The 21,547-nt window shown below is 42.2% G+C and overlaps 1 protein-coding gene across 1 annotated transcript in view; it reads right to left on the bottom strand.

Moving 5' to 3' along the window:
* Positions 1-8,537, bottom strand: part of LOC142724080 (uncharacterized) — a 121,594-nt gene extending 113,057 nt beyond the window's left edge. Inside the window, 4 exon segments of the mRNA XM_075848955.1 lie at positions 3,848-5,164; positions 6,093-6,276; positions 6,362-6,553; positions 8,391-8,537. Coding sequence (XP_075705070.1) covers positions 3,848-5,164; positions 6,093-6,276; positions 6,362-6,553; positions 8,391-8,465 — 1,768 coding nt within the window. The 5' untranslated portion in view covers positions 8,466-8,537.
* Between the last annotated feature and the right edge of the window lie 13,010 nt (positions 8,538-21,547).

Genomic DNA, 21,547 nt, shown 5'->3' with positions numbered 1-21,547 from the left:
AGTTCAGACACATTTGGGTAGTTTTCTTACCACGGTGCTCCTGAAGTCCCACACAAAAGTTTTTACACATTAACCCCCCATGATTCAGTTACATTACGGTGATCGCGCAGACACGGAAGCCGTGCCCGAGCAATCTCCGCGGGAGCCCAGCATTGACTCCAATTCCTGCTGATTAACCAATCAAATGCTGCAGTCAATAGCAGCCGCAACATTTAGGTGGTTTGACAAAAGGGAGGGAGCTCCCAATGTCACCCTTCGGCGGCCCCGCGAACGCAAACCGCTGTCGAGTTTCTATTACAACGGCTCTCAGGTGTCTGCCTTAAAAATGCTGCCAATAGAAACTACATCTCGAACCGCAAAAAAACACAAGCCCATAAAAAAGTTAGATTCAAAAGCGGTTGCCTACTGGCAAAAAGAAGCCCTGTTTTCCAACTATTATAAAGAAATAAATAAAAAAGTCTTTATTAGATTTGCAACAGGACAGACTACATAAAGTTTAAAAGTTAGTGTCCATTTCTGACAGCAGTCAGCCAGACATAGTGCCAGACGTAGAAACTCTTAGAAAGACGTTAGAAAGGGCTAAGTGCCACAGCCACAGAGCTCCACATTCAGTAAGTTGATAGTTAAATTCTAAAGTGTCAATAGGACAGATATTAAAATGAAGGTAGAAGCCCCCCCGACATGTTTCGCTACGATGTAGCGTCTTCAGGGGTATCGGGGCCAATGACAGCATAAAAAAGTTAGGGCTCTTGGAATACGGCGATGCAAAGACTGATTATTCCAAAAACCTAAAAACCCATTACCCATATTTGGTATTGCCAAAATCGTACCGACCCATAGAATAAAGAGAATTTAAACCACAAAAAAACAATGGAGGAAATGCTGTTTTTCCCCATTTCCCCCAGAAAGAGTTAGTAAAAGTTAATCAATAAGTCACATATGCCCCAAAATAGTGCAAATGAAAAATACAACTCACCCCGTAAAAAAAAAAAGAAAAAAAAAAAAAAAGAGCCCACATGCAGCTATATAGACGTAAAAAAAGAAAAAAAAAAAAGTTATGGCTCTCTGAATGTGGTTACGTAAAAACTAAAAAATTCCTGCAGGCCTTAGGGCTCATTCAGACCAGCATGTTTCACATAGGTGTGACAGCCGTTAAAACAACAGCCGTCACACGGTTCATGTCATTCAATGGGGCCATTCACACGACCGTTGTTTTCGAAGGGTTCGTGAAAAAAATAGGACATGTCCTATTTTACTGCGTGTCACGCACCCCTCCATAGGCTCTAGTCTATGGAGGATCCGTGACAACGCATCCCGCAAGGGTGCACCTCGGACGTGAAAAACGTCACAGAAAGCTCAGATGGAACGTCAGAACAGGACCCCAACGCAGATGTGAACAGAACCTAAATTAGGCTTGGTACTTAAGGGCTTGATGGTTTGTTCTTCTTGGATATCATATGCTCATCTGCTATTCCACCTGGACTGACGGTCTTACCTAAAACGTGCCACGTTACAGACTTCTTCACATTCCACCCCCTTTATCTTTTTTCCTACCTTGAAAGGAGTTTTCCAGTTATAAGAAATGAATGGCCTATCCTCAGGATAGGCCATCAATTCCTGATCGGTGGGGGTCCGACTCTCGGGACCCTGGCCAATCAGCTGTTCTGAAGGGGCTGGAGAACTTATGAGCGCTGCTTCCCCTTAATTTCTTACCTGCTACAAGTGTGTCAGCGATTCACAGTACGGGCAGTGACGAAAATTAAGGGGAAGCAGCGATTGAACAAGCACCATGGCCCCTTTACGAAAGCTGATTGGCGGGGGTGCCGATCAGTTGGCCTATACTGAGGATTAATTTCTTGACTGGAAAACCCCTTTAGTATTTCTCTACCTTCTGCTACAACGGCACGATACTAGTGTGTGTATATATATATATATATATATATATATTGTAATGATGGGGGTAGGGAAACAGACAAGTGAGCCCTAATCTACCCGCCACTCAGTCCCTGCCTACTTGCAACGACCCGCCCTAGGCGACGGGGTACAACTGGGCGACGGTCCCTACGCTCAGTAAGTGCACGACAGACAAACAGACAAGGGTACACAAAGCTAAGGGAAATGGGGCAGTTGCCCACGGCAACACCGTGAGCAACAAGAGTGGTGAACGAGTCGAGTCAAACCAGGAGTGTACGAGGTACCAAACGCTGAGCAGGAGAGTAGTGAACAAGCCGAGTCAAACCAGGAGTGTACGAGGTACCAAAACGCAGAGCAGGAGAGTAGTCAGTAAGCCAGGGTCAGTATGAAGCAGGGTCAAATAGTTCAGAAGCTGCAGCAGGGCCAGGAAATCACACCAGAAGAATCACAAGCAAGGAGGAACAGGAAAGGCAGGTATAAATAGACAGAGGGCGGGAGCTAGCTCCGTCTGGCCAGGCTGTGATAGGCTCTCTCACTCCTAAGCCTGCCATCCTGAGTGGTGAAAGATGGAGTCAGTCTCACAGACATAGAAGCAGGTACAGAAGCTGTGCCTGGCAGATCCTTTACACATATATATATATATATATATATAGTCATCCTATATGATACTTGTGCGTACTTTGTTACTTAGAACATTCTAAACCTACTCGACAAAGAAAAAGCGGCAACGTGTGTTTCCAGCATTTAACGCGAGATGTATTAGTCCTCTAGAGTTTCATCCGTTCCCTCATGCTGCCATGAGTGTAGAGAGACCACATGCTTCGAATGCTTAGACTCCATTACACACTTTTTTTTGTTGGACACGTATTCGAACACATGTAAAAAAATGCCAAGCGGGTTTTTTTTATGTAGTGACATTTTGTACATGTGTTTTTTCTGGCGATTTTGAAATTCTAGAGAAGCCCATGTTGATAAACCGCCACACCCAGAACATGTATGTAGGCGCTCTCCTTTAATTATAAACTTACATGTGGCCGCAGCATTTTTATTCAAAAAAGGTAGAGTCCTAGAGGACATTCAATCATCCAAAAAAAATAAAAAATAAGTTTCAGCTTGATTTAAATATTTGTAAAAGGCCTCCTATAGTACCAGGATAGATTTCTGAATGCATAAACCGCTTCTCTCAGGATGTGATCGCTCTTTCTGCATTATCTGAATCTCGATGTTGAACTTAAAAGGGGTTATCCGTCACCTTTCAAAATCGGTAGCAGATACTCACCCCTCTGAAGTGCCCTCCCGTTTCAGCGCTAAGATCCTGTTCTCCGCGGCTCCCAGGCTAGTAGCTCCTGTAGAGGTCGAGTGCCATTCATGGCAGGATCACCGCTGAGGACATCGATTGGCTGCCGCAGCATGTGGCCAGTGACTGGCAAATTACTCTTGCAGGAGCACCCGGGACCGGATACGCAAAGAACGTGATCTCAGTGCTAGAGCGGCGGCTATTCAGGGGGTAAGTATCTGCTTATTTATTATTTTTCATTATCCCGTGACCTGCTGCAAGTTTTGTAAAGTCCCAGACAACCCCTTTAATTAATTTAAAAATAATTCAAACGTTAATGGAGTCCGGGGTGTCCAACACTTTGTCACTTTTTATTCTACAGGAGTGTAGGATCCATGCCTGAAGTTACAAATCTAGTGATGCATTGCTTCGCAAGGATTTGAAAGACAATGGGGTTCTACTTTTACCTTCTTGAATTTTCAATAATTTTCCTCCATGAATCCCAATTGACCTCAGGAAAACATTTGGAATGTTTGCCAGATCCAGGTTGATTCCACAAAGAAAATTAAAATTTTTAGTTGCTGTTTAATGCATGTGAATAACTTCATGTCCTAAACATTTGATTTTTTCCTAAAACATTTCACAATTAAGATCATGAATTTGACTTTTTCCCTTTGTGACTTTTCTGATGTTGAATAAGACTTGATTTGGTGCTAAAACATTTCCCACATTCGCAACATGAAAATGGTTTCTCCCCCGTGTGAATTCTCTGATGTTCAGCAAGATTTGATTTCTGGGCAAAATATTTCCCACATTCTGCACATGAAAACGGCCTCTCTCCTGTGTGAATTCTTTGATGCTTTAATCGATCCGATTTCTGTCTGAAACATTTCCCACATTCTGAGCATGAATATGGCTTCTCCCCCGTGTGAATTTTTTTATGTTGAATAAGACTGGATTTGGTGCTAAAACTTCTCCCACATTCAGAACATGAAAATGGCTTCTCCCCTGTGTGCGTTCTCTGATGTATCTCGAACTTGACTTTAGAAATAAAACGTTTGTCACATTCAGAGCAAGAAAACGGCTTCTCCTCTGTATGAATTCTCAAATGTCTAACGAGATTTGCTTTCTGGATAAAACTTCTCCCACATTCTGAACATGAAAATGGCTTCTCCCCCGTGTGTCGTCTCTGATGGTGAACAAGAGCTATTTTCCGGACAAAACCTTTGCCACATTCAGAACACGTAAATGGTTTTGCCCCCGTGTGAAGTATCTGATGATCCCGAAGTTTAACTTTATTAATAAAACATTTCCCACATTCGGAACAACAAAATGGCTTCTCTCCGGTGTGAATTCTCTGATGTTCTGTAAGACCGGATTTCTTGGCATAACATTTTCCACATTCAGAACACTTAACTGGAATTGGTCTCTCGCCCGTGTGAAGTATTTGATGTCCAGTAAGTAATGATTTCCGAGAAAAACTTTTCCCACATTCGGAACATGAAAATGGTTTCTCCCCCGTGTGAAGTATTTTATGCCTCAAAAGAAATGATTTCCGAGCAAAACTTTTTCCACATTCTGTACAAGTAAATGGTTTCTCCCCCGTGTGATTTTTATAATGTTCGTATAGACCGGCTTTCTGGGTAAAACGTTTCCCACATTCTGGACACGCGTATGGCTTCTCTCCTGTGTGAGTTCTTATATGTATACAAAGTTCTGAACTTTCTTCAAACTGTTTCCCACACGCACTACATTGAAACATTTTACCCCATCTGTGGCCTGCACTTGGCTTAATCTGTGAATGATCAGGTGATTGCTCACGATCAGGGGGATTAGATGATCGATCTGTACTGTGACGTCCTGGATGCACATTATGGGTAATACGTTTTTTTACTGAAGAATTTTGAATTTTATCTTCTACTTTATAATTTGGGGATACCAGACATTTTCTCTTAAAGTCCTTGCTGGGATTATCTGTTAGGATTATAAATGGGATTTTATTTTCCAGTATTTTTTTGAAGTACACATATTTAGAGCATTAATATTATAAAACTTTGCGTAGCATTTTGAAAGGTATCGATAAGAAAAAGACAAGATAACCTTGGTCGTCAGACAACATATTAAAGCCTTAAATACCAATTGAGAATCATTTTAAGGGTTTTTTCCACCATAGAAATTTAGGGCATATCTGCAGTATCCGGAGAACAGTTTCACTTGACTGGCTGCCACATCGAGGCACAGATTGAATGAAGAAATGCCCGTCGTGGCACAACTCTCTCCATTGACCAGGCAGATCAAGCAGGAGAAGAATATGATAAGCTGACTAAGATGTCCTACTATGACCATGTTGAAAGTCATTAAGTGATTGGCCAATTCTACGGATATTGGTCTAAATACATCTCATGGCCTCGATCACTGAAAGTATTGAGCGGACCTAGGATACATGATGTGCATTCAGATCTGTGCATAGGTGCAGGGCTATACTGCTGAACTGGGGGGATCAAAGTCATGAGGATATAACCTTGCTGTCGGGATGCCATTGGAGTCCTCCGGGAAGTTCTGCGTTGCGGCAACATTGGTCACTATCGACTATTCGATGTTAAAGTAAGAACCCAGTAAAAAGATGCAAATATGTACTAAGAATTATTTTTTCTTTGTACTTGCAGAATTAGATCACGATTTGGATGTAAGGATGTATCTTGTTCTCTTATGGAGTGGAAGTTGCGTGGTTGTACGCTTGATTTGACTTTAAAAGAACAATAAAAAAAAATTAGAAGGGACTTAAAGTCACTCAGTTCAGCCTGGGACGACTATAAACATGAAGTGATGTCAACTAGCAGGGTAAGGTCAGAATGTTCCCAGTAAAGGCGAACTAGACTCCTTAAAAAAAGTCTCCTCTTACCCGATGGTGTACAGTTCCGGTGCTCCTCCACCATGACATCCTTGTACAGATCCCTCTTACCCGGAGGTGTGCGGTTCCGGTGGTCCTCCATCATGACGTCCTTGTACAGAACCTTGTGGTCTTCTAGATACTCCCACTCCTCCATGGAGAAATAGACGGCGACATCTTGACATCTTATAGGAACCTGACACACAATGATACAGTCATCACCCAGACACATTATACCTTGTGTTATTATATAATGTCCCAGCATTCCCGGCAGCGCTCACCTCCCCCGTCAGCAGCTCGATTATCTTGTGGGTGAAGTCCAGGATCTCCTCATTGTTGTTTCTCTCATGTGTCAGTGAGTGAGGTGGAGGTGCCGTGATGTGGTTCTGGGTCGTATTCCATCCTCCTGACACATGGGGATGGCTGTTGGGGGTCACACACTCTCCAGATGTCTTCTTCACTACTGAGTAATCCTGTATATGGAGAGACGCTCATAAATATCACTATATTCCCAGAATCCCTTGCCTCTCCACTCTGTGTCTCTGATTTATTAAGACAGATAAAAGTGGTGTCACATACCCCTTTCTAGGGGATTACACTGTGCAGGGGCGAACACCGACTGCAAAGGGCCCCTGTAGAAAAAAAGATTGTGTGGGGGCCCACCTAACGCAACACCCACATATAGGACACATGCTGCAGATAGGCCACTCATACATAGTACACACGATGGACATTTGCAGCACACATGCCACTCTCACACGTTGTCACACTACTTAACAATCACTTACTGATATCGTTAAGCCTAGCCCCTACCAATCGCTAAAGTAACCTCCTGCTAACCCTACTGGGGAAAAGAGGGTCCCCTCTCCTCCTGTCGTCTTACCCCCCTCCATCCAAACTTACCTCAGAAACTAAAACTAGTCATGGAAATATCCAGTCTAACCTGAGGGTCTATTCACACTGTGCGCATATGCCGAACATATCCATAGGCTCCCATTCACCCAACGCTTTGTCTAGTGATATCCGGTGGGCTGGCGTACATCGGTGTAACTTCATACCTTCTATATTGTTGTATGTAATTGTCTATTGCAAACCTATGGTTGACCTTCTGGAAGTTTCTCCCATCTGCACACAGGATCTTGGGAGCTAAGTCAGAGTGACCATTGGGTTCTTGGTCACCTCTCTTACCAAGGCCCATCTCCCCCGATTACTTAGTTTGGTGGGATGGCCGGATCTAGGAAGAGTTCTGGTTGTTCCAAACTTCTTCCATTTAAGAATTATGGAGGCCACTGTGCTCTTGGTAATTTTCAGTGCAACAGAATTTTTTTTTTCTACCCTTCTCCAGATCTGTCCCTTCACACAATCCTGTCTCTGAGCTCTACAGACAGTTCTTTCCTCCTCATGACTTGGTTCTGGCTCTGATATACATTGTCAGCTGTGAGACCTTATATAGACAGGGGCGTGTCTTTCCAAACAGTGTCCAATCAAATTAATTTACCACCGGTGGACTCCAATCAAGGTGTAGAAGCATTTCAAGGATGATCTAGAGAAACGGGAGGCCCCAGAGCTCAATTTCAAGTGTCACAGCAAATGGTCTGAATAATTGTCATTGCGAAATTAGAGTTTTTAATTTTTAAAATTACAACATTTCTAAAATTCTGTTTTCACTTTATCAGAATGAAGGGAAAAATAATTTTTTTTATTTTAGCACAAGGCCTCAACAAAACAAAATGTGAAATCGTTATTTTACCGGTCTACCAGAGTTGAAATGAAATAACGACTGTAATCGTGTGACTGGTACAAGAATTACAAAAAAAATTTTTGAAGGCCCTCTCAATTTTTGGGGTTTCGAAAGGAAATTAGCAATTTCTTCATTGTTTCTTAGTTTCGTTTTAACTGCGTTCGCAGAGCGGTAAAAACGACGTCCTAGTTTTATTCTGCGGGTCAATACAACTATGGCAATACCAAATTTTAATATTTTTTTTTATCTTTTACAAAATAAAAGCAATTTGTCTCCGGTCGCAAATTATACGCAGACCCATAACTTTTTAGATTTTTCCGTCGATGTGAGGCTTTTTATTTTTGCGGGGCGGATACCATTTTTGGGGTACTTTTTGATCACTTATTCCATTTTATGGGAGAGGTGAAAAGACCATAAAACATCAATATGGCGGTTTTTATTTTTTACGGCGGTTAAATAACGTTATATTGTAATAGTTTGGACTATTCCAGACGCGGTGATACCAATTGGGTTTCTTTTTTTTTACATTACTTTAGAGAAAAATATGGGAATCGGTTCCTGAGCCTCACCTCTCCGGTCAACAGGTAGATGATCTCCAGCGTGAAGTTTAATATTTTTTTGGAAATCTCGTTGTCCTTGTCCATCCTCGGTGGGTCACACAGAAGATGAATGTCTTGGAATAGAATATGAGCAAACTGGATCCACTGGAGCGTTCCAGTACCTTAATGATTAGAGGAGTAGTTAGAAAATCATACAGGGGAAAACATCTGTAAAATACGGAACCTCACTTAACCCCTTCCCGCAAATGGACCTACAGTTACATCCACTTAACTCATTGGTGACATGCCACGTATATGTACGTGACAGCCGCCAAGGGGTAGCATGGAGGCGCTCACGGGCTGAGGCAGGGCTTAATAAAGGCATGTCAAAATCACGATCTAGTGCTATACATTGGTATTGCTGTATACTGTGCTAGTGATCCAACGATCGCCGGTTCAAGTCCCGTAGCGGGACTAATGAAACAAAACCTCCAATTTTTACCCTATAGTGTCAAAATAAAAATTAACCTAACTAATACTCTGTGTTCATAAAAAACCAAACTATTCTAATAGAAAAAAATCAAAAATAATTAACCCCTTCACGACAATTTAAGTATGGCTACGTCATAGCCGGGTAGGGAAGTATGGAGCGGGCTCACGGAGTAAAAAAATTGTAAAAATAGCTCCGTGCTGAAGGGGTTAATAAAACTAAGAAGATGAAGAGCTTTTGTTCCAAGTCAGGTCCGAGGTGACGGAGAAGCAGAACAGCAGGTGACCTGCGTACACTGCACCCCGACTATAAACAAACACTATACACACAACCACACTACACACTACACACACAACTATACTGAACACTACATAGACAAATACACACACAACTACACTACACACACAACTACACTATACACTACACACACAACTATATAGACAAATACACACAACTACACTACACACACAACTACACTACACACACTACACTATACACTACATACACAACTACACTATACACACAACTACACTATACACACAACTAAACACTACATACACTACATACACCCGACTCATTCTATAGATTATGGGAAACTTTTACTAACACTTCCTGTTATATACACAACACACTACACACAAATAGTACACACTACTACACACTATACACTACACACATTATACACTACTACACACAACTACACTATACACTACTACACACTGTACTATACACTACTACACACTATACACTACTACACTATAAAGTACTACACACTATACACTACACTACACACTACTACACACTGTATTATACACTAGTACACTATTCACAAATAGTACACTACTACACTATACAGTACTACACACTACTACACACTACACTATACAGTACTACACACAACTACACAATATACTATACACTACTACACACTATACTATAGACTACTACACACATTATACACTACTACACACAACTACACTATACACTAACTACTACACACTATACAGTACTACACACTACTACACTATACACTACTACACACAACTACACTACTACACTATACTATACACAACTACTACACACAACTACACACTATAGACTACTACACTATACACAAATAGTACACTACTACACACTATACTATACACTACTACACACAACTACACTATACGCTACTACACACTATACTATACACTACTACACACTACTACACTCTATACTATACACTATACTATAGACTACTACACACTATACTATACACTACTACACACTATACTATAGACTATACTATACACTACTACACTATAGACTACTACACACTATACTATACACTACTACACACTATAGACTACTACACTATACACAAATAGTACACTACTACACACTATACTATACACTACTACACACAACTACACTATACGCTACTACACACTATACTATACACTACTACACACTATACTATACACTACTACACTCTATACTATACACTATACTATAGACTACTACACACTATACTATACACTACTACACACTATACTATAGACTATACTATACACTACTACACTATAGACTACTACACACTATACTATACACTACTACACACAACTACACTATACGCTACTACACACTATACTGTACACTACTACACTATAGACTATTACACACAAATAGTACACGACTACACACTATACTACACACTACTACACCACTATACTATACTACACACTACTACACTATACACCACTAGACACAACTACACTATACACTACAACACACTACCACACACAACTAAAGACTACATACACAACTACACTACACCCCGACTCATTCTATAGATTATGGGAAACGTCTACTAACACTTCCTGTTATATACACAACACACAAATAGTACACACTACTTACACACTATACACTACTACACACAACTACACCACATATACTACACACTACATACACAAATACACTATACACTACATACAGAACTACACTACACCCCGACTCATTCTAGATTATGGGAAACTTCTACTAACACTTCCTGTTATATACACACAACACACAACTAGTACACACTATACTATACACTACTTCCCACTATACACAACTACACTATACACACACTATACAATACACTACTACACACTATACACTACTACACTATACACAACTACACTACATACACAACTAAACTACACCCCCAACTCATTCTATAGATTATGGGAAACATCTACTAACACTTCCTGTTATATACACAACACACTACACACAAATAGTACACACTATACACCCCTACACACAACTATACTCTATACTACTACACACAAATAGCACACTACTACACAACACCCCGACTCATTCTATAGATTATGGGAAACTTCTACTAACACTTCCTGTTATATACACAACACACAAATAATACACACTACTACACACTATACTATACACTACAACACATTATACACTGCTATACACTACTACACACTACATACACAACTACACTATACACTACATACACAACTACACCCTGACTCATTCTATAGATTATGGGAAATGTCTACTAACACTTCCTGTTATATACATAACACACTACACACAAATAGTACACACTACTACACACTATACACAAATAGTACACACTACACTATAAACTGCTACACAATTACACACAACACTATACACTATACTATACTATACACGACTACACTCTATAATATACACTACTACACACAACTACACTATACACTACTACACACAATTAAACTTTACACTACTGCACACTATACTATACACTACTACACACAACACATAACTACACTATACATTACTACACACTATATTATACACTACTACACTATACACTACTACACACTATATACGACACTCTATACTATACACTACTACACAAAATGACACCATACACTACTACACACTATTTACTACTACAGACTATACACTACACACTATACTATATTATACACACAAATACACTACACACAAATAGTACACTACTATTAACTACACAATTACACACTACTACACACTATACTATACACAACTACACTATACTACAAAATGTACACACTATACACTACACCCCGACTTCTTCTATAGATTATGGGAAACATCTACTAACACTTCCTGTTATATACACAACACACAAATAGTACACACTATACTATACACTACTACACACTACACAGTACTACTACACTATAAACTTTATACACAACTACACCCCGACTCATTCTATAGATTATGGGAAACGTCTACTAACACTTCCTGTTATATACACTACACACAAATAGTACACACTACTACACAATTACACACTATACACTACACACTATATTATACACTACTACACACTATATTATACACTACTACACTATAGACTACTACACACAACTACACAAATAGTATACTACTACACACTATACTATAAACAACTACACTATACGCTACTACACTATACACTACACGCTATACTAGACTACTACACACTATACTGTACACTACTAAACACTATACACTACATACACACAACTACACTATACACACTACTCTATACACTACTACATTATACACTACATACGAATACTACACGAAACTTACACAACACTATACACTACTACACAACATACACTTCACCATACCAGACCAGCACCCGATAAACTGCTCAATACTACTGACTGCAGGACCTGTGGTGACGTCATGTGATCAGTCACGGGAGGGGGCGGGGCTCCTGTGCTTTATATGGAGGTGTCAGTGTTTTCTCTTCTACAGTCATGAGTTGTGTAAAAGCCTAGACATGCTGGGAGTTGTAGTTCTCTCCTCTTATACCTACTCCTGTAATGTCCTCTGATATTCCATAATAACAGCCTGGACATGCTGGGAGTTGTAGTTCTCTCCTCTTATACCTCCTCCTGTAATGTCCTCTGATATCCCATAATAACAGCCTAGACATGCTGGGAGTTGTAGTTCTCTCCTCTTATACCTCCTCCTGTAATGTCCTCTGATATTCCATAATAACAGCCTGGACATGCTGGGAGTTGTAGTTCTCTCCTCTTATTCCTCCTCCTGTAATGTCCTCTGATATCCCAAAGTAACAGACTGGACATGCTGGGAGTTGTAGTTCTCTCCTCTTATACCTCCTCCTGTAATGTCCTCTGATATTCCATAATAACAGCCTGGACATGCTGGGAGTTGTAGTTCTCTCCTCTTATTCCTCCTCCTGTAATGTCCTCTGATATCCCAAAGTAACAGACTGGACATGCTGGGAGTTGTAGTCCTCTCCTCTTATACCTCCTCCTGGAATGTCCTCTGATATCCCATAATAACAGCCTGGACATGCTGGGAGTTGTAGTCCTCTCCTCTTATACCTCCTCCTGTAATATCCTCTGATATCCCATAATAGCAGACTGGAGATGCTGAGAGTTGTAGTTCTCTCCTCTTATACCTCCTTCTTTAATGTCCTCTGATATCCCATAATAACAGCCAGGACATGCTGGGAGTTGTAGTCCTCTCCTCTTATACCTCCTCCCGTATTGACCTCTGATATCCCATAATAGCAGCCTGGACATGGTGGGAGTTGTAGTCTTCTCTGCTTATACCTTCTCCTGTAATGTCCTCTGATATTCCATAATAACAGCCTGGACATGCTGGGAGTTGTAGTTCTCTCCTCTTATATCTCCTCCTGTAATGTCCTCTGATATCCCATAATAACAGCCTGGACATGCTGGGAGTTGTAGTCCTCTCCTCTTATACCTCCTCCCGTATTGTCCTCTGATATTCCATAATAACAGCCTGAACATGTTGGGAATAGTAGTCCCCTCCTCTTATACCTCCGTCTTTTATGTCCTCTGATATCCCATAATAACAGCCTGGATATGCTGGGAGTTGTAGTCCTCTCCTCTTATACCTCCTCCTGTAATGTCCTCTGATATCCCATAATAACAGCCTGGACATGCTGGGAGTTGTAGTCCTCTCCTCTTATACCTCCTCCCGTATTGTCCTCTGATATTCCATAACAGCCTGGAAATGCTGGGAGTTGTAGTCCTCTCCTCTTATACCTCCTCCTGTAATGTCCTCTGATATCCCATAATAACAGCCTGGACATGCTGGGAGTTGTAGTCCTCTCCTCTTATACCTCCTCCCGTATTGTCCTCTGATATTCCATAACAGTCTGGACATGCTGAGAGTTGTAGTTCTCTCCTCTTATACCTCCTCCTGTAATGTCCTCAGATATTCTATAATAACTGCCTGGACATGCTGGGAGATATAGTCCTCTCCTCTTATACCTCCTCCTGTAATGTCCTCTGATATCCCATAATAGCAGCCTGGACATGCTGGGAGTTGTAGTTCTCTCCTCTTATACCTCCTCCTGTAATGTCCTCTGATATCCCATAATAACAGCCTGGATATGCTGGGAGTTGTAGTTCTCTCCTCTTATACCTCCTCCTGTAATGTCCTCTGATATCCCATATTAACAGCCTGGACATGCTGGGAGTTGTAGTTCTCTCCTCTTATATCTCCTCCTGTGATGTCCTCTGATATCCCATAATAACAGCCTGGACATGCTGGGAGTTGTAGTCCTCTCCTCTTATACCTCCTTCTGTAATGTCCTCTGATATCCCATAATAACAGCCTGGACATACTGGGAGCTGTAGTTCTCTCCTCTTATACCTTCTCCTGTAATGTCCTCTGATATTCCATAATAACAGCCTGGACATGCTGGGAGTTGTAGTTCTCTCCGTTTATACCTCCTCCTGTAATGTCCTCTGATATCCCATAATAACAGCCTGGACATACTGGGAGTTGTAGTTCTCTCCTCTTATACCTCCTCCTGTGACGTCCTCTGATATCCCATAATAACAGCCTGGATATACTGGGAGTTCTAGTTCTCTCCTCTTATACCTCCTCCTGTAATGTCCTCAGATATCCCATAATAACAGCCTGGACATGCTGGCAGTTGTAGTCCTCTCCTCTTATACCGCCTCCTGTAATGTCCTCTCATATCCCATAATAACAGCCTGGACATGCTGGGAGTTGTAGTCGTCTCCTCATACCTCCTCCTGTATTGTCCTCTGATATCCCATAATAACAGCCTGGACATGCTGAGAGTTGTAGTTCTCTCCTCTTACCTCCACCTGTGTTGTCCTCTGATATCCCATAATAACAGCCTGGACATGATGGGAGTTGTAGTTCTCTCCTCTTATACCTCCTCCTGTAATGTCATCTGATATCCCATAATAACAGCCTGAACATGTTGGGAATAGTAGTCCCCTCCTCTTATACCTCCGTCTTTTATGTCCTCTGATATCCCATAATAACAGTCTGGATATGCTGGGAGTTGTAGTTCTCTCCTCTTATACCTCCTCCTGTAATGTCCTCTGATATCCCATAATAACAGCCTGGACATGCTGGGAGTTGTAGTCCTCTCCTCTTATACCTCCTCCCGTATTGTCCTCTGATATTCCATAACAGCCTGGAAATGCTGGGAGTTGTAGTCCTCTCCTCTTATACCTCCTCCTGTAATGTCCTCTGATATCCCATAATAACTGCCTGGACATGCTGGGAGATATAGTCCTCTCCTCTTATACCTCCTCCTGTAATGTCCTCTGATATCCCATAATAGCAGCCTGGACTTGCTGGGAGTTGTAGTCCTCTCCTCTTTTACCTCCTCCTGTAATGTCCTCTGATATCCCATAATAACTGCCTGGACATGCTGGGAGATGTAGTTCTCTCCTCTTATACCTCCTTCTTTAATGTCCTCTGATATCCCATAATAACAGCCTGGAAATGCGGAGAGTTGTAGTCCTCTCCTCATATACCTCCTCCTGTAATGTCCTCTGATATCCCATAATAACAGCCTGGACATGCTGGGAGTTGTAGTCCTCTCCTCTTATACCTCCTCCCGTATTGACCTCTGATATCCCATAATAACTGCCTGGACATGCTGGGAGATGTAGTTCTCTCCTCTTATACCTCCTCCTGTAATGTCCTCTGATATCCCATAATAACAGCCTGGACATGCTGGGAGTTGTAGTTCTCTCCTCTTATATCTCCTCCTGTGATGTCCTCTGATATCCCATAATAACAGCCTGGACATGCTGGGAGTTGTAGTTCTCTCCTCTTATACCTCCTCCTGTAATATCCTCTGATATCCCATAATAGCAGCCTGGAGATGCTGAGAGTTGTAGTTCTCTCCTCTTATACCTCCTTCTTTAATGTCCTCTGATATCCCATAATAACAGCCAGGACATGCTGGGAGTTGTAGTCCTCTCCTCTTATACCTCCTCCCGTATTGACCTCTGATATCCCATAATAACAGCCTGGACATGGTGGGAGTTGTAGTCTTCTCCTCTTATACCTTCTCCTGTAATGTCCTCTGATATTCCATAATAACAGCCTGGACATGCTGTTAGTTGTAGTTCTCTCCGTTTATACCTCCTCCTGTAATGTCCTCAGATATCCCATAATAACAGCCTGGACATGCTGGGAGTTGTAGTCCTCTCCTCTTATACCGCCTCCTGTAATGTCCTCTCATATCCCATAATAACAGCCTGGACATGCTGGGAGTTGTAGTCGTCTCCTCATACCTCCTCCTGTATTGTCCTCTGATATCCCATAATAACAGCCTGGACATGCTGAGAGTTGTAGCTCTCTCCTCTTACCTCCACCTGTGTTGTCCTCTGATATCCCATAATAACAGCCTGGACATGCTGGGAGTTGTAGTTCTCTCCTCTTATACCTCCTCCTGTAATGTCATCTGATATCCCATAATAACAGCCTGAACATGTTGGGAATAGTAGTCCCCTCCTCTTATACCTCCGTCTTTTATGTCCTCTGATATCCCATAATAACAGTCTGGATATGCTGGGAGTTGTAGTTCTCTCCTCTTATACCTCCTCCTGTAATGTCCTCTGATATCCCATAATAACAGCCTGGACATGCTGGGAGTTGTAGTCCTCTCCTCTTATACCTCCTCCCGTATTGTCCTCTGATATTCCATAACAGCCTGGAAATGCTGGGAGTTGTAGTCCTCTCCTCTTATACCTCCTCCTGTAATGTCCTCTGATATCCCATAATAACTGCCTGGACATGCTGGGAGATATAGTCCTCTCCTCTTATACCTCCTCCTGTAATGTCCTCTGATATCCCATAATAGCAGCCTGGACTTGCTGGGAGTTGTAGTCCTCTCCTCTTTTACCTCCTCCTGTAATGTCCTCTGATATCCCATAATAACTGCCTGGACATGCTGGGAGATGTAGTTCTCTCCTCTTATACCTCCTTCTTTAATGTCCTCTGATATCCCATAATAACAGCCTGGAAATGCGGAGAGTTGTAGTCCTCTCCTCATATACCTCCTCCTGTAATGTCCTCTGATATCCCATAATAACAGCCTGGACATGCTGGGAGTTGTAGTCCTCTCCTCTTATACCTCCTCCCGTATTGACCTCTGATATCCCATAATAACTGCCTGGACATGCTGGGAGATGTAGTTCTCTCCTCTTATACCTCCTCCTGTAATGTCCTCTGATATCCCATAATAACAGCCTGGACATGCTGGGAGTTGTAGTTCTCTCCTCTTATATCTCCTCCTGTGATGTCCTCTGATATCCCATAATAACAGCCTGGACATGCTGGGAGTTGTAGTTCTCTCCTCTTATACCTCCTCCTGTAACTTCCTCTGATATCCCATAATAACAGCCTGGATATGCTGGGAGTTCTAGTTCTCTCCTCTTATACCTCCTCCTGTAATGTCCTCAGATATCCCATAATAACAGCCTGGACATGCTGGGAGTTGTAGTCCTCTCCTCTTATACCACCTCCTGTAATGTCCTCTCATATCCCATAATAACAGCCTGGACATGCTGGGAGTTGTAGTCGTCTCCTCATACCTCCTCCTGTATTGTCCTCTGATATCCCATAATAACAGCCTGGACATGCTGAGAGTTGTAGTTCTCTCCTCTTACCTCCATCTGTGTTGTCCTCTGATATCCCATAATAACAGCCTGGACATGCTGGGAGTTGTAGTTCTCTCCTCTTATACCTCTTCCTGTAATGTCCTCTGATATCCCATAACAACAGCCTGGACATGCTGGGAGTTGTAGTTCTCTCCTCTTATACCTCCTCCTGTAATGTCATCTGATATCCCATAATAACGGCCTGAACATGTTGGGAATAGTAGTCCCCTCCTCTTATACCTCCGTCTTTTATGTCCTCTGATATCCCATAATAACAGCCTGGATATGCTGGGAGTTGTAGTTCTCTCCTCTTATACCTCCTCCTGTAATGTCCTCTGATATCCCATAATAACAGCCTGGACATGCTGGGAGTTGTAGTCCTCTCCTCTTATACCTCCTCCCGTATTGTCCTCTGATATTCCATAACAGCCTGGAAATGCTGGGAGTTGTAGTTCTCTCCTCTTATACCTCCTCCTGTAACGTCCTCTGATATCCCATAATAACAGCCTGGCCATGCTGGGAGTTGTAGTTCTCTCCTCTTATACCTCCTCCTGTAATGTCCTCTGATATCCCATAATAACAGCCTGGACATGCTGGGAGTTGTAGTCCTCTCCTCTTGTACCTCCTCCCGTATTGTCCTCTGATATTCCATAACAGCCTAGAAATGCTGGGAGTTGTAGTTCTCTCCTCTTATACCTCCTCCTGTAATGCCCACTGATATCCCATAATAACAGCCTGGCCATGCTGGGAGTTGTAGTCCTCTCCTCTTTTACCTCCTCCTGTAATGTCCTCTGATATCCCATAATAACTGCCTGGACATGCTGGGAGTTGTAGTTCTCTCCTCTTATTTCTCCTCCTGTGATGTCCTCTGATATCCCATAATAACAGCCTGGACATGCTGGGAGTTGTAGTCCTCTCCTCTTATACCTCCTCCTGTAATGTCCTCTGATATCCCATAATAACAGCCTGGACATACTGGGAGTTGTAGTTCTCTCCTCTTATACCTCCTCCTGTAATGTCCTCTGATATCCCATAACAACAGCCTGGACATTCTGAGAGTTGTAGTTCTCTCCTCTTATACCTCCTCCTGTAATGTCATCTGATATCCCATAATAACAGCCTGAACATGTTGGGAATAGTAGTCCTCTCCTATTATACCTACGTCTTTAATGTCCTCTGATATCCCATAATAACAGCCTGGACATGCTGGGAGTTGTAGTCCTCTCCACTTATACCTCCTTCCGTATTGTCCTCTGATATTCCATAATAACAGCCTGGGCATGCTGGGAGTTGTAGTCCTCTCCTCTTATACCTCCTCCTGTAATGTCCTCTGATATCCCATAATAACTGCCTTGACATGCTGGAAGTTGTAGTTCTCTCCTCTTATACCTCCTCCTGTAATGTCCTCTGATATCCCATAATAAAAGCCTGGACATGTTGGGAATAGTAGTCCTCTCCTCTTATACCTCCTTCTTTAATGTCCTCTGATATCCCATAATAAAATCCTGGACATGCTGGGAGTTGTAGTCCTCGCCTCTTATACCTCCTCCTGTAATGTCCTCTGATATTCCATAATAGCAGCCTGGACATGCTGGGAGTTGTAGTCCTCTCCTCTTATACCGCCTCCTGTAATGTCCTCTGATATCACACAACAGTCTGGAGATGCTGAGAGTTGTAGTTCTCTCCTCTTATACTCCCTCCTGTAATGTCATCTGATATCCCATAATAACAGCCTAGACATGCTGGGAGTTGTAGTTCTCTCCTCTTATACCTCCTTCTTTAATGTCCTCTGATATCCCATAATAAAAGCCCGGACATGCTGGGAGTTGTAGTTCTCTCCTCTTATATCTCCTTCTTTAATGTCCTCTCATATATCATAATAACAGCCTGGACATGCTGGGAGTTGCAGTTTTCTCCTCTTATAACTCCTCCTGTAATGTCCTCTGATATCCCATAATAACAGTCTGAGCATGCTGAGAGTTGTAGTTCTCTCCTCTTATACCTGCTCCTGTAATGTCCTCTGATATCCCATAATAACAGGCTGGATATGCTGGGAGTTGTAGTTCTCTCCTCTTATACCTCCTCCTGTAATGTCCTCTGATATCCCATAATAACAGCCTGGACATGCTAGGAGTTGTAGTTCTCTCCTCTTATACCTCCTCCTGTAATGTCCTGTGATATCCCATAATAACAGCCTGGACATGCTGGGAGTTGTAGTTCTCCTCTTATACCTCCTCCTGTAATGTACTCTGATATCCCATAATAACAGCCTGGACATGCTGGGAGTTGTAGTTCTCTCCTCTTATATCTCCTTCTTTAATGTCCTCTCATATCCCATAATAACAGCCTGGACATGCTGAGAGTTGTAGTTCTCTCCTCTTATACCTTCTCCTGTAACGTCCTCTGATACCTTATAATAAAAGCCTGGACATGCTGGTAGTTGTAGTCCTCTCCTCTTATACGTCCTCCTGTAATGTCCTCTGATATCCCATAATAACAGCCTGAACATGCTGGTAGTTGTAGTTCTCTCCTCTCATACCTCCTCCTGTAATGTCCTCTGATATCCCATATTAACAGCCTGGTCATGCTGGGAGTTGTAGTTCTCTCCTCTTATACCTCCTTCTTTAATGTCATCTGATATCCCATAATAACAGCCTGGACATGTTGGGAATAGTAGTCCTCTCCTCTTATACCTCCTTCTTTAATGTCATCTGATATCCCATAATAACAGCCTGGACATGTTGGGAATAGTAGTCCTCTCCTCTTATACCTCCTTCTTTAATGTCCTCTGATATACCATAATAAAAGCCTGGACATGCTGGGAGTTGTTGTCCTCTCCTCTTATACCTTCTCCTGGAATGTCCTCTGATATCCCATAATAGCAGCCTGGACATGCTGGGCGTTGTAGTCCTCTCCTCTTATACCGCTTCCTGTAATGTCCTCTGATATCACACAACAGTCTGGAGATGCTGAGAGTTGTAGTTCTCTCCTCTTATACCTCATCCTGTAATGTCCTCTGATCTACCATAATAACAGCCTGGACATGCTGGGAGTTGTAGTCCTCTCCTCTTATACCTCCTCCCGTATTGACCTCTGATATCCCATAATAACAGCCTGGACATGCTGGGAGTTGTAGTCCTCTCCTCTTATACCTCCTCCCGTATTGTCTTCTGATATCCCATAAGAACAGTCTGGACATGCTGGGAGTTGTAGTCCTCTCCTCTTATACCTCCTCCTGTAATTTCCTCTGATATCCCATAATACAAGCCTGGACATGCTGGGAGTTGCAGTTCTCTCCTCATACCTCCTTCTGTATTGTCCTCTGATATCCCATAATAACAGCCTGGACATGCTGGGAGTTGTAGTCCTCTCCTCTTATACCTCCTTCTTTAATGTCCTCTAATATCCCATAATAAAAAGCTGGACATGCTGGGAGTTGTAGTCGTCTCCTCATACCTCCTCCTGTATTGTCCTCTGATATCCCATAATAACAGCCTGGACATGCTGGGAGTTGTAGTCCTCTCCTCTTATACCTCCTCCTGTAATGTCATCTGATATCCCATAATAGCAGCCTGGACATGTTGGGAATAGTAGTCCTCTCCTCTTATACCTCCTTCTTTAATGTCCTATGATATCCCATAATAAAAGCCTGGACATGCTGGGAGTTGTAGTCCTCTCCTCTTATACCTCCTCCTGTAATGTCCTTTGATATCCCATAATAAAAGCCTGGACAT

The sequence above is a fragment of the Rhinoderma darwinii genome, unplaced genomic scaffold (assembly GCF_050947455.1).
Source record: "Rhinoderma darwinii isolate aRhiDar2 unplaced genomic scaffold, aRhiDar2.hap1 Scaffold_570, whole genome shotgun sequence".
Taxonomy (NCBI): Eukaryota; Metazoa; Chordata; class Amphibia; order Anura; family Rhinodermatidae; genus Rhinoderma; species Rhinoderma darwinii.
The sequence above is the reverse complement of the archived record's forward strand: the minus strand, read 5'-3'. Positions and strand labels throughout refer to the sequence as shown.